General features: G+C 39.8%; 1 protein-coding gene across 1 annotated transcript in view; it reads right to left on the bottom strand.

Moving 5' to 3' along the window:
• Positions 1-20769, bottom strand: part of LOC118282783 (glypican-6) — a 66530-nt gene that overhangs the window by 9892 nt on the left and 35869 nt on the right. The window contains exons 5-6 of the mRNA XM_035604180.2: positions 13048-13178; positions 12227-12370 (exon numbers count right to left, since the gene is read on the bottom strand). Of these exons, the coding sequence (XP_035460073.1) occupies positions 12227-12370; positions 13048-13178 (275 nt within the window). The remainder of the gene's footprint in view (positions 1-12226; positions 12371-13047; positions 13179-20769) is intronic.

Genomic DNA, 20769 nt, shown 5'->3' with positions numbered 1-20769 from the left:
ATTACAACTGATTATGTCCCGGCATAAATCTGCCACGGCAGAATATTACAGCAGAATTCACGGCGGACATCTCGAAAAAAAAAACTCAGCCGGGGCAGTGCATACATCTTTCTAACATCTCCTGGTGACAGCAATGTCGCCGGTGACAAATGAGATTGTGATTTCAATGCTGTCTGGGAATAGATACTTGATATCAAGTGAAATTCTACTGCTATTCAAAACTGGCTATTAGTTTGCATTCTTTTTTTTTTCTGCCTGGGTTTCAAAAGCAGAAATGCTGTGAGATCCACTACAGTAACAATAAACAAAAGTAATACCTATTCATTACTTATCAAGGTAACACATGCTTTAAGATTCAAAACCACTTTCCCAAAGTATCACGGTACAGTGTGTTGATGTAATCGCACGATACATTATATTTGATTTGCTGCCATACTGTCAGAATGTGTTGTCAAATATGGCTTTGATTCCATACTTCAGTGAAAGGAAGTAGAATACTGAATTAAATTATTCAGCTCTATGGCACCCTGAAGGCATAACTCTATTGTCAACTTTCATCAGTCTTCATAACCGTTGTTGGAAAAAGTATTCATCATTAATATAATGTGACGGTGAATTTCTATACACCTTGAAAAACATGAAAAAAAAGAAACGCTTGTTCCAAAAATAGCAGAAACGGCATTGTCAGAAGAGATGCATAATTACAAACCAACAACTTTGGTGTCTTTGGTCAGTAAATAATAATACTGAAAAGTAATATTAGTCAAAAATAAACATAACATTTTGAAACAAAAATAGCAGGAGTATTCTATCTCTTAACCATGAAAATGTGGTGCCATCATCATAACTCAGAAGTCAAAACAAATGTAGAGGTCAACTTAGCCTCTTACTATTTAAATTTTTATCCATATTTCACACCACATCATAAGGTCTTTTGAAAAATCTCTGCATGTTGTGTAGCTCGCGTTATATTTACATACTATCAATGTGCAGTAAACTGTAGGTCATATTCTGTGGCCCTCAATATGCCTCCAACCATTAACTCAGTCCCATGATAACTACACAGTTAGGTGATATGGTTTATCATGGCGAGCAAAATTTATCACACAATGATCCCGCTGTGAGGGGAAAAAAATGACAGAATATTGATGAAAGAGTGGCGAGGGTGCGCTTGTGATTTGCCCACGGCTACAACAGGAGAAGTTTGAAAAGGGGAGATGATTAAAGGGAAGCTATGCTCTGTGGAGAACAGAGCAATCATTGGCAGGCCTGGTCTCTCCCTGCTGCCCTTGTTCCCCCGAGAGGCAGGCAGCCCAGAGTGTAATGGGGCCAATGTGCCTCATTAATACATTGACAGAAATGAAAAGTAGCAGCGCCTTTATGGCACCAGCATTAGTTGCTGAGGAAGGAGGGACGATGTATGGAACGGGTCTACTCTCAGCATTGTGGCTGCTGCTCGACTTGGACTTTGAAACATAAAATCCTCAAATTGAGGGGATTATGTCACAAAAGTTACAAATCTGAACCATTTCAACTCAGCTATTGCTAAATATTATTTTCAACATACCTCAGGCAAATTTTCTGTTGTAGAAAATCTACAAAACTCCCAGAACAACCACAAATACATCAAATCATCTACAGCTCCAAAAACATCTGACACTGTCTATCTTTGTTAAAAACATGTTAAAAAATACCAGATTTACTAGATTTGCTTAAAATGTGATTCTATTCAAAATTGTTCATAACCCCACATGTTGTCATCAAATTTGAATTTAAAAAAACCTCCAAAAAAACCCCACCTTTTTGAAATAGGATGCAAATTTTTTATTTTTTTTTTCTATTCTGGCTTAAAACCGAGAAAATAAAAAACAGCAGGATCACAGTCGACCATATATAATTCATCATAGTTGACATCCTGTACTGTATTCAAACTGCATTTACAGCATTTAAATGATAATTGCAGCCTTGTCGTTCTTACTACATCACTGGAGTTGAGGCCAAGATGATATGACGAAACCCTGGTGCCATATTCATCAAAATGTAGAATGCTGAGATGTTTAAAGAGGATTAATTAAATAATTACTTTACTCCTTGGTGCAAATAACAAGAGCGAAGTTGCCACTGATTTTGTCAACATTGTAATTTCTTGCATCTTTTTCTCTGCATATTTTCTCTGATGCTGCTGCAACGATTTTCCATTTTGATTTTGTGTCCATATTCCCCAGTTGAGTATAATTCATCCCTTTTAATTTAACTTAATCCACTACTTGCGATTTCAAAGAAAACACAATAACAATAAAATCATATGAGCTTAAGCAGGGTAAAAGATCACTGATTAAATATTATAATTTATAATTAAAAAAGAACAGTCTTATGTTTAATGCTTACTGGCAATTCCTCATGTGATCAATCTTGTGATTAACTGAGAGCTGTTTTTAAAGATTACTTTGAGTTTATATATATATATATATAATTTTGTCTTTTTTGTGTAGAACTTTTTTTCTGTAAGCTGATTCCAGGGAGCCTTCTTAAATGTTCCTCTTAGAACTATGGGACAGATCTGACCCATGAAGTCACCCTGTGATACAAACTGCAGTCATTCTTTATGAAGTTTATTATGAACCATTTTGGAGTAGGCATTTGGAAATGTTGAAAGATGTCAAATGTGGGGGGTCAGGAATCAGGAACTCACGTTTTGGCAGTGTTACCCTTTTTTTTTACACTACACAGGAACATGGTTGGCATTCAAATTGTTCTGAAACGGTCTCAGAGAATAAATTGATCACTTCTACATCTCCTCGTCTCTTTGATAACATTACAGCTGTTTCCTTGTGATTGACAACAGTGGACTGTGGAAGAGGTATTTTGTGGTTGTTGCACCGTTTGGCTTGATTTCTCAATTCCACTACAGGACCACGGTGGCGAAGCTTTTCTGTACTCTACATCTGAAAGATCAATTCTTGATGCCTGATGCATTATTGAATTATGCCTCCTGACCTAAAGTGATGGATGTGTGATGAAGAGGAGCTCTACCTCCCATTAATTTAACACACAGTTTGTTTCTGTTTCTCAAAAGACAAGACGTTTCAGTGCTTCCCCTGCAAATTAACCCGATTTGTTGGATGTGGCGATTGGTGGTTATTGGACACTTTAAGCTGGTTTCAGTATAGTAAAGACGCTTTTCTCTATTCCCAGGGATGTGACCAATAGAAGCATACCAGGCATACCAGACTTGTTGTTGTTATGATCTCTAGGAGTCCACCAACATCAGGTGTACCCAGGGTGTTCCTGACCTTCGATGTCATGGTGACAATAATAAACAAGAGGTTGAGGTTGTGGAGAAGACCTGTGTTTAGTCATGACCAGGCAGAAAATCGACTTGGTCAGGATCAGGAAAAGATTGCGGTATCGGTTAAAATAAGTACTTCCTTAAGGGTTAGAGGACCTCTGTCGTCATGGTTACAATAATCATAAATATGTGGTTAAGGTTGCGGGATGGTCAAGGATAAAAAAAAACAAAAAAAAAACAATGATGACTTGTCAGTTTTACATGGGAAACAAACAGGATGTCTCCTCTGTAAAAAGACATGTGTGTTTTGTGGACCCATTCATCCATCATACTTCTCCAAACACCGACTTTGTTGCTTTAGGTGCCACATCACCTGACTTCCTCCTCCAGCCTTTAGAAGTCACCTAAAAATTTTTTTTTTACTATGGGTTGTAATAAGCTGCTTGTAATAATGACCTATGGGGTCCTCCCCCCCCCCCCTTCACATGACAAGCATGCACACTGTGATGTGTCATGTGGACAACGCTCGTATTCAGACAGAAAAAGGCTTTGCTTGAATTGGAACCATGGGTGTGGCAATATTTTGGCTTCCATGTCGAATGAAAGAGTTCGGGACAAGAAAAAACGGTAAGCTGTGCAAGACACCAACACAAACAGAAAACAAAACCGACATGAGTACAGGCACGTAAAGACTCGACAAAGGAAAGACACAATGAAAGAAACCGCGACGGAACCAAGCAACATGACTGAAAGTCGTTTTTCTCCTTCTCTTCCATAAGTCGAAGTTTAAGAAGCTAAAGAAATAAAAGAAGCAAATGGCGACTCCAGCCATTTACTGGAGTCAAAAGCATGGGATTCAGAAAGTTGCTCAGAGCGCTGGAGCCAAAATACCAATTTATACCAAGGAACCACTTTTTGTGTGTGTGTAGTCACACCAAATTGCCACCGAGGAGTGAGACAAAATGTCACAGAAAGCTTGGAAGTGCCCGACTGCATTTCGCTAACGCCAAAACAGGTGGACCTTCCACTTCACTCATGGCTATATCACAATAACAAGTCATGAGGGAGACCTGAGAGACGGGCCCCCGTGTGTTGCAAACGCGCCCATCCTGGCTGTACTGGAACTTGTTGGAAATTGTGGACTGGCTTTTTTCGAAGTCAAGTGTTCAGCCCAATTGTTTCCTAACAATATTATTTCACTAACCGAAAATGAAGGAACATTCTTTCCTGTGCCATGCGTATAAAATATGCTAAAGGAGAAAGAATCCCTCGTTCCCACAGGTATATTCACCAGGACACGGGAGAGAATTCACAGGATCTCTTGGCATTCAACTGTCTCCCCAACAGGCAACCAGAAAATAAACCCAAGCATGTTTATTCTTTTGAGACACAATGTTCAATGCTGGAAAAGACAAACAAACAGAACACACTGTACTACCACAGCTGTGTGGGAACAAACCGTGCACACACTAGTGCATTCAGGTTTCAGGCCATTGTAAAATGAAGAATATCTGCATGTGTTGTCCTGCCGCAGCTTTGTAAGCACAGCAGAATATCATGCTTCAAAATGGAAGGTACTTTCTGTTTTAGCAGACAACAGTAAACACAGTGGTAAACATAACTTCATGTCTGCTTTGGGAAGCTCTTGATGATTTTTGCTATTTTGTGTTCAAACACCGCACGCGGCACGACTAGTGTCTGTTGGTGTTAAATTGAATTAGTGAAGTGATCAGTGTTTCAAAAATAGGTCTGTGACCTCCCTGTAAATCATGTGGTTACTAACAAGCCTTTTCACTTAGTGTTTGTTTTCCACATCCGGTGATAAATCAGTGGAGTTTGGGTTTCACACAAAACTACTCAGAACACTGGTGTTTGAATGCCGAAACAGGCGGTGCAGAAAGCGTGATTTACATTTAAAGGTATTTTAGATTTTGTCAGGCTTTCATTTCAACAGTCAAATATGTATCCACTTCTAACCCAGGGCCCATTGTTACATTCACCCTCAAACAATGCCTTGAAGGATCATGCCACATATGCACTTCGAGACTATTTATTTTGATGTGGTCTGAGAGAGAGTTATGTTAGAATCCGTGGAATCTCCATAATTGCATACCCTGGGCAAGAGGCAAGCACATCCATTGCAACGACTCGGAGAATGGGGCTGTGGATATGCCCACTTAACTTCCATTAATCTGTATCCAAAACAAGAATGTCAGTGGCTTGACATGTTCCTGGACTGAAGAAATATAATGGCAGGGTCAAGATTTTGGGAAAGGAGTGGTTGTGCCTTTTCTTTCTCCTGACAACTGACTTTACAAACCACACAAAAGGATGTTTTACACAGTGTTTCCTACTGAACATGGCAACGGATGAAAAAAAAAGAAAAAAGGATTGTGAGCAGGGATATTTAGTTTTACTCAATGTTATCCATCTTCTAACAGTATGGATACATAGAGCACCCTAAAAATAAAAGTGAGTAGAGAATATGAGTGATATCACTGTTTCACAGTCGCCATTTACCATACAAGACAGGCGCCCGTGTATTGACTGGACCCGGAGACAAACCCCAGGCAGATCACTGGTCTGTTTCAACGCTAACAAACACGGACAATCACACAGCCACACCTAATAGCATTTTATTGACCTGCACACCATGGTGGCTGGAAACTGGAGTAAATAGAGAAAAGACAAAATCACAGACGTGGAGGAAACCAAAGACTGCAAAACTTTCTTGCTGCGAGGCAGCAATTCTAAGCATCGATCCACCGAGCTGCCACATTTTCCCATTGAGAGGGCATGCCAAGAGAAAAACAGAAAACGGCCTATTTTTGGCTTCACTGTGTTCCAACTACCGAGATGGACACGAGGAAGATGACGAATGCGGCGGACCTGAGGGTATCAAGCACGACAAATTGTCCTCAATCTAATGTCACAGTGAGAGCGCTGGCTTTTGGATATTATTCATAAAGTCGATCTCAACTAAAAATGTGTTTTGCTTATTGCTACTTCACTTGGATGTTTGAATTCTACAATTTTTTTGTGTGTGTGGGGAAACCATATCAGAAACAAATTATTACACCTTACTATTCCAAATACACAGTATATCAGATATATAAGAATAATACACCTTGCTTTTTGTTTATCTTGTTAATCCTCATGCAATGTTTTGTAAAGTGTTACTTTTTTCTTATCTGAGCAGGAACTAATTGATGTAGTAAGTTCAGACTGACCTTGGGGTGTGTGCCTAAATGCATGCTGGGTAGCCACTATTGATTGACTTTGGTTTTTCAAAAATGTTTACCTTATCCGACGATACAAAAAAATGTTTGACAGAGTGAGATGGGCAGAGGCCGAGAGAGGGAGAGAAGGTCAGGAGTAAATTATGTCTGTACAGATGAAAGGCAGCTGCGATTTGTTTACAATTATTGCTTCTCCATTTGACGTGCATTGTAGCAATATTAAATCCTCTATCATGTTTGTGTGCACAGAAAAACAAAACTATCAATGAATGAGTTTGGATATTATAAAATGGGTGAAAATTGGATTTGAGAAAACCTCAATTGTATTTCCTCCTCTGTTGTCGCTTCTTGTTTCATGTGAACTGAGGTGATTCGAATCTTCTCGTAAACAAAGTTGAAAGTGGTCAAAACCAGTCAGAATCCATTTTGTACTTTTTTCAAATGTAAGAAATTCCATGCATTCCTCTGAGAAAAAAAAAAGGTTTCAGAATTCATCAAGGATTTTGGAGCTGGCCATTTCAGTTTCATTTATTAGGTATGTGTACAATTGGGTTAATGATTTCTTAATAATTAAATTCAATCTATATTATCGGTTATCGGATACATCGGATTGACCTTAAATTCTGTTTCTTCTTAAAGCTGCCTAGAAAGGCCCCTTGCTATTCACAAAGTCATGGATCAGAGGATTGCATTTTGACAAATATTGATCCCTACACTCACTTTCCACAGTCTGATCTGTTTGTGTTTGGCTCTCATTGTTTATAGTGCCATTCTGATAAAATATGAACCATGTATTACACAAGGGTGACAAAGCAGTCCAATAAAACTACTTTAAATTGAACTGCACAAAACTTGTTACAAATGTCAAATTAAAAGCACCACCTCTTATCTTTAATGTGCCTCTGGGGCTGACAGTCTGTTGTGCCTTTATCCCCTCTTTGGACTTTGAAATCTCCATTTCTCTCAGAGCTTTGAGGGTGTGTGCTCTGACAGAATGTCAGGCAATTAAACAGCCATGGCTCATTGGGCCTGGAGGCCGGCCCGCTCCTCCAGGCTCCTCTATGGGCAACAGAAGAAACGAACGCCTTCCCTCGCACGCAAAAAACTTCTTATCAAAGGACAATTTTAACCATTGTCAATTTTCACAAGGCTGAGCAGTGTCACTGTCATGGGTAATAATGCTTTGTCAGGATGTTAACAAGGACAGTGTGTGGGACAACAAAGCTGTGCTCTCACGGGGAACCCAGTCATACAGGAGGAGAAACGCATAAATGGCGTCACATTAATGATGGCAACGAGGCGGCTGCTGGACAAGACTGACACCTTTACAAATACCCCTAATGTACAGAACAGAGATATGAGAATTGACAGGGAGCAGTTCCAATTAAGACGCGGCTCACTGACAGAAAGTTTCAGGTTAAAACCAAAGTCACACTGTACTTTTGTGATATTTCTCCCTAAAAAAAGAAGAAGCTATATGCACAGATTTAAGTGTGTGCACGTTTTTCCTCTCTCACTCAGTGTAATATTTCTTGTATTTCTCAGGTATACCTCCAAAGAGCTGTTACTGGTCAAATCCTGTGTTTAAACTCCCATATTTTGTTTATTCTGGATATTAAAAGAGAATTGGGAATCTTGATTACACACTCCGGTCACAACAGTGGCAGACTCGCATCTCGATCTGCGAAATCATAGTGCAAAATATTTGTTCCGACACCCAGGACCCTTTTGAAAAGATCACTAGCCACCTACTGAGCCACTGCAGCATTGCCACATTGACGGGAGGAGGCAAGAATCAACAATGCCTAATTTAATTGCTTGTCATAAATCAAGTTACCACATTTGAGTGGTTTCCTCCCACTGAAAACCTGTCTCCTCTTTGCTCAAACAAATCAGAGATACAAGGGTAAGATTGCGGAAATACAGGTAACAGCTTCTGCCAAACAAATTATAGTATTTATCCTTGTGCAACCTAAGCCCATTGGTGGATCCAGAATGTGGCTAATGAATTGGTCTGGAAAAATCTGGATGGGCCTGAGTTGTTTTTATCAAAAGTCAGAAAGATATATGAAACAAAAAAGGGGGTGAAAAAAACTGGTGAGCCAATAGTGAATTGTAAGCTGCTTAGTACTCAGAACACTGTATAGGTATATCGATGAACCTGCTACGTTTCTGTTGAGCAGCTGAAACAAAACGTCTGAGCAGGACACAAACACACCTGTGATAAGCAATTTATAGGCAGCCTGTCTATTGTGTTCACCCAGCATTAGTGGATGTGTTGTCTTGCTGAGAACACGTAGCAGACCTAAAAACAGCTGACTGCCACGGAGAGAGGACGAGTGTACATCCATCCACCCATCACCTGCACCACTTATCCTTCGAGGGCCGCGGGGCATTGGGCGAGAGGTGGGGTTACCCCCTGGACAGGTCTGCAGTCCCTCACAGGGCTGACAAACAACCGTTCAATTTAGATATTTAGATATTAATATATGCACTGGACACCAAGCCTTTGACTGATATTGTCAGAATCATATTACTATTGCTTTAATCACATTAAATTTAATTTTTTTATACCGCTCTTAAAGCATCTGCAGTGTTTGATTAAATAGACTTAACAAACATTGAATTCATTATTCCCTTTAGGTGTTGCTGTGCATTGGCTGAAAATTTTTTATTTGCTCTTATTTGACTTTTTCCCTTACGCGCCCAGTGAATTAACAGTGCCTCAGAGACGGACGCGGGTCTGCAGCGCACAGCAGTGATGCATGAGTTCAACTCAAGTTCTAAATAACTTACAGAAACAAAGCATATATATTCGACTCCCGGTCGGCTGGATCATTTACTGTTTACCCTTTATAGAATTGTAATGAGGGAGAAGGAGGGGATGCAATTTTTAGATTTAAAGTATTTGAATTTTGTTTTGGGGAGCGACCATATGGAAAACTAATGATTATTACTGTGTCGATCGAAAACAAAGGCAAAAGAAAAAACATTCTATAAAATGACTCTCAGTAATTCTGTTTGCTATAAATACTTTTTCCACTTACGTCTATAGTGGAATTTTCCTTTGATGAGATTATCTGGTGATCTAGCTATTTCAGCAGTCAGTGGTGACACATCTATATTCTGCAAAATTGAGCACATCCACCTTCTGCCAGTACGGTGGCTGCTAGAGGCTCTGATGTCAGCTGCAGCACCTCAATAGAAATCAATTTAATTCATTCATTTTACAAGTTTGAACCTTAAGGTTATAAATAGGACAACCATGCATCTTCCAGGCAGTTTGTCCTTGTCAAACCTTTGCATGCTTATTGTGTGTTAACAACCGATGTCACGATGTTAGATGTTTGACAGCTGGAGGTAAGCTGCAGCCGGACACAGCAAATATGTGACGTCTAAACTGCATGACCTCAACCAGAATAATTCAGTGTTGGCTGAACAACTTGTACCATTTTTTTTTAGTAGAGAATAATAAATGCTGACTAGCGCATCTCTCATCTCACACAAGGCCACTTTTTTTTTTCTGTTCACTCACCAAATTCATAGTGTCATTTTCTGGTTGCAGACGGCAGCTTTTTCCCACTCAAAAGCTATGATAAACACTTCACACCAACCTGATATTACAGACAAAGTTGGTGAAAATTATTGAGCATTTAGCAGCTGAAAAAATATATATTTCCCTCAAAGATAATGATAGAGATAGTGGAGACCCCCTCGCAAAAAAAGAGCGAAAAGGAGAACAAATATCTGTCAAGTTGCCTGAATGGGTTTGTCACTAAACATATATTCCAGAAAGCCTTTAAATCGATTTAAATATTCATACATTTTGAGTCTCAGCTGATGTGAAACTTACAGACATGTCACAATTTGCAGCGTCCTGTGGCCAGATCAGCATGGTTTCCTTGGCTACACATGTTTATGATTTATCATTTTCTTCTTTCAGGTACACTTAGAAGTGTATTCATGGGTAGTCGAAAAAATAATCTCCAGTCACTAAGCTCCATTTTGTGGGACTCTCCAAGCAGGCTAATTGGCGTAGTCTGGAACTTCCACATCACTGTTCCATTAGAGCAGATGCTGGCTGCAACACTCATCCACCAGCTCTTCACAGTTCTCCCCTCTGCCAGCTCTGACGGCCCGGGTCACACATCCATTGGTTGGCTACCTCGAGGAGCCGACTCTATTAGCTATGGCAATGAGGGTCTGAGACTGGAATGTGACTAGAATAGATTTGGTGGTCGGACCAAGGTTCATGTTGGATCTCCAGGGAGAAATCCCCACAAGCTGAGGACACCATGGCACCTTCTCAACTATCCCTCTGGAGTTAGCAGCTTGACCGTAAAATACTGTGTTTAACAGCTGATACCATGATGCCATAACACACCACAGAGGCCATTGTCGACCTCTGAACAGTTCCTGCGTTAGAGCGCCTGATAAATTAATGGAAAATGCTCCTTCATGGCAAATTAAAGACAGTTTGTGACACTGAATCCCTTGTGAGATGAAAATTAGACCACAACTGACACTTACCACTGGGATTAACAGGTCACAAGGCTTGTGTAGTTTCTCTGTAATGCCACACATTATTACATACGTTTTGCTTCCAGCCATGATACATCATACAATATGAGATGATAGTCCCAGAAAAAACCCCTAAAATGAGTATAAAATTATGAACCTTACACTGTGTTGCATCGCATTCCATACAATCCTCTGGTTTGCAGCATGAAGGCAGGGAAACAGAAAGTCTTAATTAATTCAGAGTACAGTAGGTAGAAGAAATAAGTTGATGGACATGCAAAGCTACAAAGGCAATTGCTCCATATAAAACATTAAAAATATGTGGCAAATGAATTAGATTGTATTAGAAAAATAATTACTGTATTGTACTGTAATTATGTAAAAAAAGCTGTTGTTTTTTCTAATTATGTATTCATCAACTTAATACATATTATATTATATTATCCACATGAAGGAAGCCGCTAAGACGTGTTGTCTCAAGCACTGTGGGAGAGACTACCATCCCACTAAAGTCAACTAATAAATCTGCTACTTTTTAAGGGTCAATGATAAAATTATATATTAGGGGGTTTCTGATATAAATAGCTCAAAATACCAACAAAATTGAAGCAAGTCGAAAAGATTCACTTTGGAAGGGGCAAGAGGGGAGAGGGCACTGTGTCCGTCCATGATGAGAACTGTCTCTCACTTGAATTGGACTGTCAGCTCCATGTTAACCTTTAGCCTGATGCAGCATTTTGGCTTTCAAGGTTGCTTGAGATGGAAATCCATGTATCAAGATCCAATCCCGCAAACATGCAACTAATCTGCTAGAAAATAAAGGCGTGCTTTAAAGCGAACAATTGATATGGTCAGCCACGCAAAATCTATCCATCCATCTTCCTTCAGCCCCTCTCCTTTTCTGTTGTCCAAGTACACAGAGATGAGAAGGGTACTGAATGCATTGCGCCGCACCTTGCAGTGCCCTCTTGGGGTAAAGCTGTTGATTCGTTAACAAACACAAATCAATACAAGGGCCTGAATGGAGGACATGTACAAAGAATTAATTTCCGGCTCCAGGGGCTTACGATGGAAAATCACCAGCTTTAATCAACAGTGTCAAGTCAGAAAGACAAATTATGTTTACACTAGAGCGGTGTCTTGCCTGAAAATAGCAGCATTGGCTCGGTCTCCTTACCAGTCTGTCTAGGCTTGTGCCAGCTGCAGTGGTAGGCCGCTCCTCTGGGCTGTACGGCCTGAAGCGAGCGTTGAACACATCCGAAACACCACGGGTAGACCTAGTCATTCCTGCGGGTTTGGGCTGGCCACAGCCTTGAAAAACCTGCAATTACAAAAACATGGGCACGCAATTGTCAGGGGTTTAAATTGCTTTGGATGCGGAAAATAGGGAAAACATGCTGTTTTGCTAAGGTCTTGTGAAGCATTTACCCCACATTACCAGCATGACAGTGCTCTACGTCAATTTGAGGTAACCATGTTGATAGGTTACTCGACTAGGAGCTGTGACCAATGCTATTTAAGATGACAGAGTTTAGTTTTTACAGGCTTTTTGGAAAACACCACATATACTTAAACCATAAACAAAACTGCATCTGTTGCCTGGGAAAGCCAACAGAGCATTTAACTTTGAATGAAAACTGGCATCCAAAACTGTGCGGGCAGAAAAAAAATAAAATCTTCACAACCACGTCCATTTTTTTTTTTCTTCCTGACTCCAATTTTGTGGCCAAAGAAAAATGCAGTAAAACACAGGAAACACATTAACTACTGTTAGTTGAACTAAGACTTTTCTGACCAAACTGAAACATGTAATTCAAATACAAGACCTAAACTTGGACATAATTAGAATGCGTTGTACTACACACCTTAGACACGGCCCAGTATGGCTTACAGTGAGTTCCTTCCCTTTCTCACTCATAAGTATGTGAGAAGTTGGATTTCAACAATCTGTCTGAGGTGATACTTCTGTTCTCCAGGGAATAAACCTAACTGACATACCCTGTAGGAGACCTGGGCACTGTTATCTTGCATATTCATGATGGCCTCGGAAATCTTGACATCAATAGGCTCCATGACAGATTCAATGTTGAAAGGTCCCTCCAGCCTCTGCGCCACCAGCAGCATGGCATCTGTCATAACAGTGGTAAAAAAAGGTTGAAGGTGGAGGAGGAGGAGGTGCAAACAGACACACTTACAGTTTAAGAAACTAACACTTACATGCAAAAAAAAGCTGCAATATCTAATTTTGTTAAATTAAATGCAATGCCAATGCAGGGATTTGAATCTCCATGGGAAATTATAGGATTTTAACTGACCACCTTTATTTTTGGTCAATCGCAAGACTAGAGCAAACACGGTGCACTGCAACTTACAGAAATACAAGAGGAACTATGTTCAGCAGTTTGATTACACATTTAGAAATTAACTGAAAATGTAGAAAATACCATCATAAAGACAAGCGCCCCGAATTGTGACCGGATTCCTTCAGTTTATTTGAATTTGGTTAAATGTTAAAACGCTGCAACAAGTTGACTGCAAAAAGGATTTACCATCCACTATGATGTGAATAAATTAAAGTATAAAAGTTAATTGTTTCTAGTGTTTTCTGTTTTACATCCCTGTAAGTTGAAATAAAATGTTTTGGCCTCTGAGGAGCAATTTTGACATTTAAAAGAATAAACAATGAATCCATTATTACAAACAATAATGAAACAAGTGAGAGTATTCAACCTTTCACTGGAGGACAAAGTATGTTAGTATAACTTTTGTGTCTTGGCTTCTGATTACTACAAAGTATTCTCAATTCCCTCTGCATCACAGTCCATCAACACACACTTGTGAAGCATGAATCAGTCTTGGGGCAAATTCAATTTTCATGTAGATCAATTTAACAAAGTCAACAAAATCCTGTTACGCCGCATGTAACGAATAGTGCTGATGAGTCATGGACTTAAGAGAACTTCTGAAAGCCAAGCACTTGCTTATTTCTGCTGTGGGCAACGAACACCGAAAGGTCAATGGCTCATTAATATCACTGCGTGGACACAAGCCAGGAGGCCTTGTTGAACATAAAACACATCACATTACCATCTCCACTGAGTCCGTTTGTTTTCATCACTCTCAATTAACACCTCTGATAGCTGGGGAAAAAAGGATCAAATTTCTTAATGAAAATATTGAATATTTACAACTGTGACGGTGCAGACTTCACAGGAGCTCAAACTAGTTTGGCAAACGTTTAGAGGCTAAGTGAGTTAATTGGTATTGCCATGAAATTACAGTGCTCTCAACCCCACAGGCTCTTTGCCAATGTGCCATAGTCTTTGTAATGGCAGTTCTGCATTTGGAGAGTTGGGCATCAGCCAACCACTAGATCATAACTGTGCAAGTTTCAGACCTGGAGACATTACTTAGACAGTCTGTGAGGAGAGGTTTCTCCATCCACAGACCTCCCAGGGTGAGACCTCAGCAGCAGGCTGTCATAATGACTCTACAATTACCTCCCTACTAAATTAGGTCATCCCGTCATTTGGAGACTACAGAAACAATGACATGCCCGTGATTGCCTTTGCTGTTCATTTAATCTTACGTAAATGAAGGAGACAGCTTGCTCTTGTTTTTTAAGAAAATAAACAACGGTGACAGAAACAGTGTAAAACAGATTTAAATTTTTTTTTTTAATCCTGTGGACCTTAATCTGTAACATGATACTTGGATGTGAAAGCTCGCCAAATAGTTAGAGGAGAAATTGGAGACAAATACTGTACTTGAAATATAAAAGGCTAATTACACTCCAGTTCTTTGACAGCAGACCTGTCCAGATTTTCATTCGTCTGGGACCTGAGATCACCAATGGCAGCGGAAGAGAGCCGAGAAACATTAGCACAGCACTGGCTCCATTTCCTTTCCAATCATGTGGAAGTCTGAGCCTTTGAAGAGCTCTTCTGTTTGTTTGCACGGTGGATTGCAAATATCCTGTGATGCTCGCCAAGATTTCAATATAGGTGAGAGACTGCTGTACGTCAGTGCCAAGCGGTTCTCGACTGTCGCTGTCCAACCGCACCACTGTGGTGACGTGTCCATGTCGCAGCAGAGGAACCAGTGGCTGCCTGTCTATCAGCAATGGTGCTGATCAGTTGTCGGAAAGTTTCTCTTGAGTCTTGAGGCTGAATGTTTTCTCTTTGTCTCGCAGTGCCTAAAGAAATAATTTGAATGTGGCATTGGCATACAGCTTGCCTTTTCGGTCTGATTATGATGTAAATTCATTCAGCTGCCTCAGGTGCGTCTGCTTACTTTATAACAAACACTGCTTAAAAAAAAACCAACAACAACAACAACAAAAAACGTTAGCTTAAGAACTGTCAAGTGCAAATACAGAGAATTTAGGTCAAGGGAGCCAAGTGGGAACAACTCATATTTCATAACAAGAGAAAAGAAGAGTGCCTCCAGCATCAGAGGCGATTACAATCTTTCCAAACAATGGTGACTTATCTGCAACTTATCAGATGGGCTCAACAAACAGAGGGAGCTTTTTACCACACTGAGGGAGAGCAAACTTACAAATGAGAGACAGGAAGATAGAGAGAGAGAGAGGAAAGAAGAAAGCAAGAGAATGAGATGTGGTCCTGACTGGGTTGAGTCAGGCCAGGCTATGGCTTCATCCCGGAGGAAGAGGGGCTCCCGCACCACATGTGGAAATGTCTACCTATATGCAGAATTAATGACTCTCATTTATGAAGCGCACATGAAGTCCGGTCCTCAGTGGCCTGGCTGCAACTCTGAGCCAAATTTCCCCCGCCTCACTTAATGCTGCACGGAGATAGGCCAGTGGCCAGCCGGAGGATATCTTGTTATCGCCATGACACAGCCATGCAAATAGACGCATCTTGTCCTATTCCGAGCCAATGTTTAAAAAAACAAACAAATACTCAGATTGCGCCTCAGTGGATACAGACATGTAAAACTAAAAGACGCCCATGTTGTGAAAGCACAGTGTGATCCACATATTGCGTTTCATATTGGAGGTCAATGTGTCAGATTGTGATGTGAAACATGCCTATTTGAGCTGTCTTGCTAAACAGCCCAAAAAAATAATAATGTGCGGAGGTAATATTACTCTGGGCTCTGCCTCTTTATCGAGATTGATGTCCACTTAAATTCAGGCTATGTCAGCCGGCAGCGAGCCTCCAGCAGACAAGGACAAATAAGGAAAGTGAAAAAGCCCATCTATGACTCTTTGCCTGTGAAGAGCTCCACAGGATGAAAAATGGCTCTGGTGTAATTTGGATTCTGTAAAGCATAGCTCATCTGTGGCTCAGTCAACAACTAATGGTGCTGGATGAAATGGTACGAAAAGGAAACAGGAAAAAAAGACGATGTTGTCATTTGGTCACACATGACATTGGGGGGGGGGGGGGTAGGTACTTGGGTTTAGTTGGTTAGGCTTTATATTTTGTTATACTTGGCGTCCATCTTGTCTTCATCCTATGTATTATTTGGTTAAGCCAAACCAGTATTTTCAGAAAGGTTTTTAGAAAAAAACAACGAGATTCCAATGAGCCTCAGCTGTATTTTGTTCTGATTAGCATTCTAATGTTAAAAGCTAAGATAATGACCAAACGTAAATATTAGTAGCCGCTTTTGACGGTAATTCATGCCACTGTTCACATTCAACTGCTAACATGGCTGAAGACTCCTTGTCTCGTATAAAAAAATATAGCATGACTCATTCATCATCATTCTTTTTCCATTAATACTGTACAGGAGTTTAAAAGAATCCTGACCAATTTTGAAATCGGGTTGCATCGAGCACTAGTGCAGAATCCTAACAGATATTCTCCTCCCAAATCTCAAACATGCACACACTACAAGATCTGAAAATATACTACAGTATATTATTCCGATTATCGCTCCAGAGGGAGTGATGCACCACCTCACGTCACCTCTCTGAAGTGATCTGAAAAAAACGAAAGCCAAAATAGCAAGTCTGCTTGAGAGAATGGTTGGCGAGCCGTGGTCAACATCTCCCCATCTCTACTCTTTGTCTCTGTCCGGATGTGGTAGGTCTTGGACTCGGCCGGAAATTCCTATAGTCTGAACCCAGCTTTATCATGGGTATTAATGCAAGACCCATGCTGGAGCAACACTGATGCTGTACTGCACTGCTAATGAAACTTAGCAGGGAAAGCCAATAATAAGCCATTCAGAAGCACATTGTCTTATTAATAGATGTTGCAGATGTCATGGAATTTGAAGAAATCTACCCCCACCGCTCAGACAGCTTCCTCGTTTGCCCTTTGCATAAAAAAAAACCAAGTGTTACGGAGCACATCACCACCATAGAGCTCAGATGTGATGTGGACAGGCTCAACGGCCGAGCAGCTCCGAGCAAAAGACAATGCTCGGCCTCGCTGCTCATAAACACACCAGGGAGAATCATTTCAAGAAGTTTCCCTCTTTCTGCAGTTTCCTAATTGCACAGGTGGGAAGGGAATCTGTTATTACAGCCGCTCAACCACGTCTTCATGTAACTGTGAGTGATTAGGCAAGCAAAGAACCATGAAACAAAATGGAAATTAATGTTGTAGAGACAGATGCTTTTGCACATTAAACAGTGCGAGGGCACAATTTTTCACCTGGTGCTGTTGTGTCAAGGAGCACAGTATGTTCAATAAGATCTGTCTGATTTCTTTGGACAGATTATGTAAATGAGAGATACAGGCTGGGCCTATAATATGCCAGTGATAACTCCTGTGTGAAGGTAATAAATATATATTCTAATGTGATTTCCTCAGCTCTCAGTTTTCCTCTGCTGGGAGAATTAATGAACAGTCTGCAAGTTGAATTATCTGCTTGAATACCAATTTAAATTATACTATTTCATATTATTCAATAGATTTATTAAATATAATCTTATTCTTATGTAAAATCAATAACCTTCTCAAGCCCTTTTTCAAACTTGTTTCAAGGTAAATTTGTAAATTTTTCACTGACTACTTTTCAGCATGAGCAGGAAAGTCTGAAAAGTGCTTTGCATGGTTTTCACATACATCCTGCAAGACGAGCTGACTCCAGCCCCCCATGATCCTCAAAAGATTAGAGGTATAGATAACGGATGGATGGATGGGAGGATGGATGGACATTCTGAACATCTATTAAGAAAAGTCAGACCAAATGAGGCAGGACAAAAAAAATGTTGTCAGGCATAGTCTTCACTGATGAAACCTATTAGAAAAATGAGCAGGGTCATTTCAAAGTTAAAATATAAACGTGGAGATCCGATTTTCCAATTTTTAACTTTAATAATTCATCAGACTTAAATGACTACATTAAGCAAAATTTACCCAAAGGTCCAGTTTGACAAAATTACATTTTTTTTGTGTGTTTCTCTGTTTCTTTGCTGGGATATGAAACTTATGCCAGGAGATCCCGAATTGATCTGAATAATTCAGAATACTGAGGCCACACTTTGGTTGAACTTAAAGGAATAACTTATTGGATGGTTAGCTTAGCATAAAGACTGAAAACAGGCGGAACAGCTAGCGGGGCTCCGTTCAACAATAATAAAAACTGCCTGCCGGCAACACTTAAGATCACTATAAATATATCTTATTTGTTTAATAAAAGAAGTAAAAATGACAATTCAGTCTTTTGTGGGTGGTTGAGCTGGAGAGCAGGTTGCCAGGAAACTGGCAGGAACGACATAAAGTTACTGCCCCCAGAAGACTGTGGATTCGCCCCAATCTTCTATAGGGTATTCTCGTTATAAGGTGTCGCTTCATGGCCAGTAGGATCAGGAACATTCAAAACAGCGAGCAATAACTACCTTATCATAAAAATCATGGGCAAATGACAATGCACTTATGAAGTACTGCTGAACGGAGTGAGTGATTTTAAGAGGACATGGCTTTTGTATAATTGGATGGTTTGAGGTTTGCTGTTAAGTGCACCCATGGCGAGCTACATGCTCCTTTTCCTTAGGTATATTGGAGCAGAATTCATTATTACGAAGACAAGAAAAAATAATATAAATTCTAGAAGCTTTATCGTGAAATGTTGAAGTCTCAGTATTTCAAGTCTGTATTTCAAAAACAAAATCAAAGCCAGGGGAGATTTATGCTAGTTACAGAAAATCATTAGGTCATTTGTACTTACTCCAATATAGTAGATTTTCGTGTTGGAAGAAGATATTTTTCTACAGAGCGTTTTGCCCATGGGTGTGAGACAAGCTACAAATATTAGACAGTGCAAACAATTATTATAAATCAATTTTACTCCAGAGGTGTGGGTGAAATGGCATCAAGAAAAAAGAGGCTCCACTGTCCTGAATCATCGCGGTTCAAAAGCATCTGGTCCTCTGGAGGGATAAACACAAACTAGTTTGCGGGCAAACTTGATGTTAATTTTTAATGTTGGTGAAGACAATGATGGCCAGTCATTTCCTCATATTCAATATAACCTAACCTCTTAAAGTGGGTGATCCAACTTTGGGAACCTGACATGCAAACTAAACATAATGACCTGTGGCTTTTTACAAGAGCTCAACCGCTCCAGTTTTGAATCCACGCTGGGGTCTGATTGCACAATACGATGGATTATTACAGAAATATCAGATCCAAGGAATTTTTCTGTTCTCCTTTTTCATAGAGGTCAATATACGGAACAAGCAAAGCTTAAGGGCTCATCAAGAGATCTGTACTGGGAACCATAGAAGAAATCAGAGTCAGTGTGCCTGATTCAAATTTTGCACTGGAGGATTATGACAATCAAAAGTAGCTTTAGGGTTGTTTTTTTCTAAGAATATGATTATTCATATTCAGTTAGAGCAAACTTGTCAATTATGTTCTCAATCCACAATTCCAGTGCTGGATGGCAAATTAAATGCAGATACTCAACTATTGTTTAGTAAAGATTTGGAGTGTATTTTCTTTTCATGCTTATTCATAAATTTACTATAAGCCACTATATTTAAGAGGGGGAAGATATTTTACTCTAAAAATTATCTGACAGGTGGAGATTTTTGCTAACCAAGCACAGTACTTAAATAAACTTCCCACGCAGAGCTGAAACAACAAGTATTTTTAATCAATTAGGTAATTTCTTAAATTAATTAATTAAGTGGTAACTGAAGATGCTACATAGACATTATTACATCAGAAATAATAATTTTAATCATATAGAATACTGTTAAACTCACGGGGCAATTGTTCTGCATTCTGCAGGTATATTTTTCTGATTATGCTTACATCCTGCGCTTTAAGTAAGATTTTCCATACAGCGTTTAACTTATAATTTACAAAGTATTTCTACATTGAGGTATAAAGTGAAGGATCTGAATACCTCCTCTACCAGCGATTATTTCATGTCAGAGGTTAATGGTGGCCGTCACCATTCATGGAGACAGTTCCATACGCAATTACATTACATAAGTGCCAAATAGAGACTCAATGCGTTTGTTCTCTTTCACTCGCCCACTCTATGTCTCTCTGTCTTTTCCCTTCACTTTTCAGATCAGATGCAGAGTGAATACAATTTGAAACAATAATATAACTTGATTTAATCTCTACTCTTAGGTCTATAAAATTTCCAGTTGACAAAAGTGTTATCAGAACAGCTGAGGATGAGTTGCACTGGTCAATTCACATTAGCTTCTAAGGATGTGTTTAACCCACACTTCTAGATCAATTGAATAGATTCCCATTATTATGGTGAAGTGTAAAG

The sequence above is a fragment of the Scophthalmus maximus genome, chromosome 14 (assembly GCF_022379125.1).
Source record: "Scophthalmus maximus strain ysfricsl-2021 chromosome 14, ASM2237912v1, whole genome shotgun sequence".
Lineage (NCBI taxonomy): Eukaryota > Metazoa > Chordata > Actinopteri > Pleuronectiformes > Scophthalmidae > Scophthalmus > Scophthalmus maximus.
This window is presented reverse-complemented; position numbering and strand designations above follow the sequence as displayed.